The 8,058-nt window shown below is 55.3% G+C and overlaps 2 protein-coding genes across 2 annotated transcripts; one reads left to right on the top strand and one right to left on the bottom strand.

Annotated features, from left to right (window-relative positions):
- Nucleotides 1–1,515: 1,515 nt before the first annotated feature.
- Nucleotides 1,516–5,141, top strand: CTRU02_208758 (uncharacterized protein; the record flags this gene model as incomplete). The annotated part of the gene is made up of 2 exons (XM_036724826.2): nucleotides 1,516–2,563; nucleotides 2,698–5,141. 2 exons carry the CDS (start codon nucleotides 1,516–1,518, stop codon nucleotides 5,139–5,141), a joined length of 3,492 nt encoding a protein of 1,163 aa, XP_036583458.2.
- Nucleotides 5,142–6,171: 1,030 nt separating this feature from the next.
- CTRU02_208757 (major facilitator superfamily transporter) lies at nucleotides 6,172–8,058 on the bottom strand (the record flags this gene model as incomplete). The annotated part of the gene is made up of 4 exons (XM_036724827.1): nucleotides 6,172–6,242; nucleotides 6,297–7,785; nucleotides 7,839–7,939; nucleotides 8,013–8,058. The coding sequence occupies 4 exons, from the start codon at nucleotides 8,056–8,058 to the stop codon at nucleotides 6,172–6,174; spliced, it is 1,707 nt and encodes a 568-aa protein (XP_036583459.1).

Raw genomic sequence — 8,058 nt, 5'->3', positions numbered from 1 at the left:
GAGAAAAAGGATGACCCTTGGGGCTTTAGTACACCCCTCTCCAAGACCGAAAAGAAGAAGAAGAAGAAGGGTCTTCTCGCTGACCCAGAGCCTGAACCGGAACCGCCCAAAGAGGAGAAGAAGCAGGACGATATCTGGGACTCGTGGGGTTTCGGCAAGAAGAAGAAGGACGAGCCAGCACCGGAGCCTGAGCCTGAACCTGTCCCAGAACCGGCGCCTGATCCGCCAGCAGCGGCAAATGATCCTTGGAGCTGGGGTTCATCAGCGACCAAAAAGGACAAGAAAAAGAAGAAGGGTCTTCTGGCCGACCCAGAACCTCCCAAAGAACCTGATCCTCCTCCAGAACCCGAACCAGAACCAGTCCCGGAACCGGAGCCGGAGCCGGAGCCGGAGCCAGAGCCGCCGAAGGTCGAAGTAGATCCATTCGCTGGATTGACTAAGTCGCAGAAGAAGAAGAAGAAGGCCGAGATGGCAGCGGCGGCCGCAGCCGCAGCCGAGGCTGAAGCTGCGAAAGAGCTGGATCCACCCCCAGAACCCGAACCGGTGCCTGAACCTCCGCCTCCTGCGCCTGAGCCCGAACCCGAGCCGGAAAAGAAGAGCGATCCCTGGGGGTTTACTACTTTGTCCAAAACGGAGAAAAAGAAAAAGAAAAAGGGACTTCTTGCTGAACCCGAGCCTCCAAAGGAACCCGAGCCCGAGCCTGAGCCCGAGCCTGAACCAGAGCCTGAACCAGAGCCTGAACCGGCGGAAGAAGGCTTTTGGGCCAGCCTGGGAACTTCAAAGAAGGACAAGAAGAAGAAAAAGGACAAGGCAGAGCCGGAGCCAGAGCCCATTCCCGAACCAGTCCCTGAGCCTCCGGTGGCCGAGCCTGAACCGGAACCTGAGCCACCAGCAGAGAGCGACTGGACCTTCGGTCTTTCTAAGAAGGACAAGAAGAAGAAGAAGAGCAAATCAGCCGATTCCGAACCCGAACCCGTTCCTGAGCCGGCGCCTGACCCGCCAGTTGAGGAACCCAAGACTGAGCCTGCCGCCGATGACTGGGCCGACTGGGGCCAGAAAAAGGACAAGAAGAAGAAGAAGAAGGGCGATGACATGGCTCTGGTTGAATTTGGCGGAGAAGAAGAAGCCGCACCCGCTGAGGAGGCTCCTCCCGCCGTGCCAGACGTGTCGGAATCACTGGGTGGCGAAGGCTTCTTTAGCTCCTGGTTTACTGGTAAAAAGAAGAAGAGTGATGACGCCGACGCTTCTATGAGGCCAGATGCCATTGAAGAACCGGCAGATGACACCTGGGCGCTATCCTCTTCTAAGAAGAAGAAAGATAAGTCAAAAAACGAGCCTGTGGAGGTCATGGATGAGGAGCCAAGCATGGATTCCATGCAGCCTGACTCGGTTGAGGAAACTAAAGACAAGGCAGATGATGATGACTGGGCTGCCTGGGGTTCCTCAAAGAAGAAGAACAAGAACCGTAAGGACATACTCGCCGACCCTCCACCGCCAGCTCCCACCCCTCCCACAATGGACTTGACTGAGCCTGAAGCAGACCCTGAACCAGAGAAAGAGAAATCCAGCTTCTGGGGCGACTTGACTTCTTCCAAATCCAAATCCAAGGACAAGGACAAGGATAAGGAGAAGTCTAAAAAGGAGCCTAAACTGAGCGAGAAGGAGCTAAAGAAGCTCGAAAAGGAGAAGAAGAAAGCCGAGAAGGAAGAGGCAGCGCGGAAGGCTCAAGAAGAAGAAGAAGCAGCGGCAGCTGCCGCCGAACAGGCTGCCAAAGAGGAGGAGGAACGTCTCGCTCGAGAAGCTGAAGAAGCCGCCGCTGCCGAGGCTGCCGAAGCCGCCGAGAAAGCTCGAATCGAGGAAGAAGAAGCCGCGAAAGCTGCAGTCGAGGCCGCTCGCATTGCCGAAGAAGACGAACAATTCGCGGCTTTGGAGGCCAAGAAGCTTAAGAAAGGCAAATTGACCAAGAAGGATCAGGCAGTCTACGATAGACTGAAGGAAGCTGTGGATCAACGCGCCGCCGACCAAGCAACTGCGGAAGCCGAGGCTGAAGCTGCCGCCGCCGCCGCCGAAGCTGAAGCTGAAGCTGAAGCTGAAGCCTCTCGCATAGCAGAGGAGGAACGGCTTGCTAAAGAAGCCGAAGAAGCTGCAGCCAAAGAAGCAGAGGAGCAGGCGGCTCGGGAACGAGAAGAAGCCGAGGAAGTGGCTAAGAAATCTAAGAAAAGCTCCAAGTTGGAGAAAGAATCCAAGTCCAAGTCCAAATCTAAAGAAAAAGAAAAGGAGAAGGAGAAGAAAGAGAAGGATAAGAAGAAGGATAAGAAGGACAAGAAAGGAAAGGATAAGGACAAGGAGGAAGAAGAGGAGGAGCCGCAAGAAGTCCCGCCAGAGGTCAACGAGGATATCGACAAGGACGACGACCTGGGCGACATCGAGCTCACCGAAGAGCAAGTGGAGGAGCTTCTGGCCGATCCTACATCGCCGCCGCCGCCACCAGTCCCAGAGTCCAAGGCAGCCAATGATGCGTTTAGCTTTTGGGGACTTGGTATGAAGAAATCGTCTAAGAAAGGTTAGTGGCCTCAGGCAATCTCCAATACCCCTTCATACCACCACACCACCAAGCTTCACCGAGGCCACCAAAATGGGACGCCTCGCTACCCTGGGTGTCACCTGAGATTACCCTGCTGACTCACCCTTGTTTAGAAGGTGCGAACTTCGGCTGGAATGACACGAGTACCTCATCCGCCATAAACAACGATGCCCCGACCTGGACGCAACCGTCTCCGGCTCGTAAGGCTATGGGAAGCAAGATTGCTGACAGATTAAAAGCATTTCAACCGCCGTCACCGCCGCCGCCTGAGGACGAACCCGCGCCCGTTGTCGAAGAGGAACCACCTGCAGAGGAGCCCGTCCCGGAGGAACCCGTACCCGAGGACCCTGTACCTGAGGAGCCCCCGTCGCCGCCCGTGGCCCTGTCGAAGGAAGAAAGAAAACGACTCAAGAAGGAAAAGAAGCGCGCTGAGGCTGAGGCTGCTGCTGCTGCCGAAGCTGCTGCTGCTGCGCCGCCGCCCCCGCCGCCTGCGCCCGAAGAGCCACCTTTGGTTGATGGTGAGGAAGTAGCTGACGAAAACAAATCATCTGAACCTCCAGGCGCGTTCCCTGCCGATGAGGATGAAAACGACATCATTGAAGTGATTGAGATGCCGGTTGAGAAAAAGAAGAAGAAGAGCAAGAAGAACAAGGAGAGGAACATTCTCGCTGAGGACATACCTCCACCGCCGGCTCCGCCACCACCCCCAGCTGTCCCGGAGGCGCCTGCCCCTGACGAGCCCGCTGATGAACCCGCTGAAGACCTTGCTGAAGAGCCTGTTGCCGAGGAGATCATTTCACCTCCTCCCGAACCAAGGTCTTCTAGGAAGGAACGTACCAAGATTAGCCGTGAAGGATCGACTTCATGGGGGATGTGGTCAGCTTCGGCCTCTCACGATAAGGATAGAGAGAGAGACCGCGACCGGGATCGCGACAGAGAAAGGAAGTCCAAGTCCAAGTCTGAAAGGCGTGAGAGGAAACACGCCTCTGCCGAAAAAGAAGAACGGAAGAGTTCTTCCAAGGGCTCAAGCTCCGACAAGGCCGATCGCGCCGAGAAGGATATGGAGACGCCAGCGCCGGCACGCCCGAAGCTAATGTCCATGTTCAGTACCCCACCAATTTCCCGATCTGCCGACACTCGGGATCGGCGGCATGGATCCGGCCGGCCGTCCCGTCGTCACTCGCTTGATGTTACTGGCTTAGTGTCACCTCCTCCGGAAGAGGCACCACCTATCTCCTCAAAGGCTGCCAAAGTTCTTGGCGTTGACAAGTCCAGCAGTCGGCGACGCAGGCGTGCCCCTACAGAAGACGAAGACATCGTTATGGTGGGGGCCAATGGGGATGGAGAAGACATGAACCCTCCCAAGTCGTCTCGTCGGCGCTCTAAATATCCCAAGGAAGATGACATCGTCATGGTCGATACCGACGGCCCCGCCGAGCCACCCCCCATGAAGCGGTCCAATTCCAGCGCCAAGAAGGGCCTTGGGGGACTATTTAGCGGTCTCAGAACGCCCAAGCAGGACCGCCCAGAACCACCACGACGGCGACACACGTATGCCACTGACGACGAGGCTAGACGTGAACGCCGCAGAGGGGCTGCTGTTGAAGCCGAAGAGGCGGAGCCCGTAACCATGCCGGATATGGACCAAGAAGCCCGCCGCGCTGCTCGTCGAGCTCGTCGAGCAGCTCGAGAAGCTGAGGCTGCTGGAGTTGCTGATCAAGATGGTGATGAGGCACGTCGTGCGAAGGACGAGGCAAGACGTGAACGTCGTCGCCGACGTGAAGAGGAGGATGCCGAAACACGTCGACGAGAAGAGAGGGAGGCCCGACGCGCAGAACGACGAGCAGCTCGTCAACGCGAGGATGAAGAGCGCAGGGCGGCAGACGAAAAGGAGGCTGAACGAGCCGAGCGGCGACGGCGTCGAAAGGAACGCGAAGCTGCTGCTGCCGCTGCAGAAGCCGACGCAGAGGCGAGGCGAGCAGCCCGAGAGGAACGTCGTCGTGCCCGTGAGATGCGTGAAGCAGCACCAGTCGACGAGGAAGAGGCTCGCAGAGCCAGACGAGAAGCAAGGCGTGCTGCTCGTGCCGCCGCAGAAGCGACCGATGGCGAAGAGGTCCGTCATCGCAGCAGCCGCAGGCGATCCACCCGCGAATCAGGCGATGAGGCCGTGTACTCGTCACGTCACAGATACCGGCGTGACGAGGAAACAAAGCCGGCTTGGCCTCACTCCGGGACCTCTTCGTGGGTCAAGGAACACTCCGACGCGGGTCCACCCCCGGAAGACGGCGGACAAACTGATGCCGTGCCTCAGACGGAGGACGAAGCCGCTCGCCGTGAGCGACGAGAACGACGTCGCCGGGCCCGGTACGAAGAGGGCACTGCCGACGAAGCTGACGATCGCCGCCGTAAAGCTCGACGCGAGGAGCGTGAGAGGCGATACGGAGGCAGTGGTGGCGGTGGCGGCGGCGGCTCAGAAGGTAGTGACGAACGCCGCCGACAAGCCATGTTCTCGGATGCGACACCTCGCAGCAGCTGGTGGCGGAAGCTGACCGGATGATACGACATGTCTGTATGAATGGATGTTAGCGAGTGACGAAGCGTTGTGATTTTTGATTTCATGTTTTGTTTTATGCCCCTGAATTTTCCATCACCTTATTCTTTTTTTTTTTTTTTTTTTTGGCACTTTCCCATGATCACCACTAACATATACCCCCTCAAATCCAATCCAATCTAAATCATATACACGTTCAAAATGTTGTTGCAAAATACTGTTTTAGTCCAAAATACCTGAAAAAAAAAAACACCTCACCCATGTTAGTCTTATTGTATCACCTCCAGGGAATAGGAAAGCCTCGGTGCATTGTTCTGGGCGGCACGGAGTACTAGCATACGACCTTCCTGGGGGAAAAACGAAAAGGGTTGAGGAGTACACACATCACACACATGCATAGCTTAGCATAGTTATACCCCGAGGAGAAGAAACGGTTGGCAGAGAGAGAAAGAGAAAGAGCCAGTCAAGGAAAGAGTGTGGAGGAGGAGGAAGAAAATATATTAGCTGGATTTTTGCTCGCTTTCTTTACATGATTCATCTCATTCTGGCATGTGACGTTCTTGTTCGTAGATCTGGTCGTCGTCTCGTCCCGTTCGCGGAGGAGTTTTTGACTGGCTTTGGGAGTGTTACGACCTGGTACTATGCAGCAGCAAGATATGTGACGTGGCGGTGCCGGTTGGATGGTGGGAGTTGCTTGGCGACTGTGGCCGGGGCTTTTCGGATTGGGCTGTGCTAAGGAGCAACAGCAAGCTACGAATTCGGTTTTGGAGATGGAGACGCACAGTTTGCAAAAATCACACGAGAGTCGGCTAGGTTCAGATACATTATCGGACTAGGTATTATTACGGTACTGAGACGTAAAGTATCGTCTGCTGACGCCCAAAGGCGTGTATTTGTCCACCGAGGACCTTATATAGGCGGTTACATGATTGCTACCTGAGACGTCTGCGCTTACAGAACGAGGGTGCTTTCCATAAATAGATACGTGGAGTAAGTAGTAGTTCTTTGTAAAGATAAAAAAATAAAAGAGTGTAGATTAGCGCAGACCTGTCAGTTCGAGCAGATCGTGCTTGTGAAAATACGCTCGCACGCGCTTCCCATAAATGTCTAAACTTTTGATTAGCGTATTTGTTGCTTGGAAGCCAAAAAGGTTTTACTTACACATAGGAATGCTGAGAGCGCAGACCACAACTTGGATGCTAGCGATGGCAATCATAGTGGTCTTGATACCACCGTCAATGACCCAGTCATATGCACCGTAGGTCAGGCCAAAACTGAACATGTTCTTGAAGATGATCATGCAGGTAAAGCCTTCAATGGCAAGGTCGCGGTACGCATCCACGATATACAGTGAACTCGCTACGGCGCCAATGACCATACCAGCGACCTCAAAGCCGAAGAAAACAAGGGGAACAATATAATGATACTCCTTGCTCAGGAGGCCGGCGGCGGTGATGCCGAAGCCATACAGACCGATGGAGCCGATGATGAACATGGGAATCACCATGACGATGCGGAACTCGGGTTCGTAGACACCGCCATTGCGACGGGTCATGACATGAACACTCCAGTCAGAAAAGACACCGGCGATGATGAATCCGATAAGAGCTCCGACAAAGGCGCCAACGTAAGCGTATCCCGCATACACCTCGTTCCAGTAGTACGGAGGTCCCAAAAAGATGGCGGCAACGATGACACCGATGAAAACTGTCCAACCAATCATGGTACCTTGGATGAGGCAGCCCCAAAGAAATGCTGGCTGAACGAAGAGCGGGAATGGGCGTAGAAGAAGCTTCCAGTAGCTTTCATCCGTCTTGTTGCCGTCAAAGAGATTAAGTGACTGGACGAAGGTCTTCTTGGGAGTATTGGCTCCATGGCCAGCTGCGGCAGCAGGGGCACGCGACGTCGCTTCGGCAGAGTTCTTTTCTTGATCGCCCGGGAAGCTGCCACGGCCGTCGTTGATGGCTAATATTTTGTTGTTCTGGTCAGCAGGATTGGCAGCCATGTCGGTGTTGAGAGCGGCATCGCGGCGATATGCTGTCTCAGGGCAGAGGAAGAAAACAGCCGGCAGCGATACGGCAAGGAAAATGGCCTCCAGGTAGAAAGTCCACCACCAGCCGATGCTATGAGTGATCTTGCCAACAACGATCGGGGTGAAGAAGGCACCGCCGAACACAGCCAGATTTGTGAAGGCCATGCGCGAGCCACGCTGGTGGACGTAGTACAGGTCACCAACGGCGGCGTTGACAAGAGTCTCGAAGGGAGCGCAACCGATGCCCTGAATGACTCGGGCGCCGATAAGCGATTTGTAGTTAGTGCCGACGGCACCGGCCCAGGCGGAAGAGCCGATGAGTATGCATATTCCCAAGATAAAGAGGTGACGCTTGCCCCAGACACGTCCAGATGGCACGAAGAAGATAGCAGCGGCGCCAACTCCGAGCAAGAAATAGCCCGTCAAGAGTGCGATGTCCGTGAAGCTCTTTCGGAAAAGAAGAGCGATCGTGACCGTATTAGCAGCAAGAATAGGGCCGAGGGCAGTCGCAAAGATGGCAGTAATACTGAGGACAAAGGTGATTAGGTCGCGCTTCCAAAGTGGCCAATTGAGGGGGTCGTTCGGATCGTCGGAGGGTTGGGGAATCTGGAGAGGGCTGTCAGCGGGGACGGGCGGGTCGCGATGTGGTGACTGGAGTATTCGTAGCTCACAAGTATAATGGGCGTTCCACTGCTGTCGTCGACTTTCAATCCATGATAATTGTCGGTCGTGGTTTGCACCTGTTCAGGTTCGTCAAAGTAACGCGTCGTGCCTGGAGTTTCGACAGTGTCAGCTTTGGGATGGCAGGAGGACAGAGCGGGATTGAACGTGGGCGCAGGACGCACCTGGGACATGATCCAGGTCCTTGGACTCGAGAACGCCGAGACCCAT

This window comes from Colletotrichum truncatum (assembly GCF_014235925.2).
Source record: "Colletotrichum truncatum strain CMES1059 chromosome Unknown Contig_0005, whole genome shotgun sequence".
Classification (NCBI taxonomy): domain Eukaryota; kingdom Fungi; phylum Ascomycota; class Sordariomycetes; order Glomerellales; family Glomerellaceae; genus Colletotrichum; species Colletotrichum truncatum.
The sequence above is the reverse complement of the archived record's forward strand: the minus strand, read 5'-3'. Positions and strand labels throughout refer to the sequence as shown.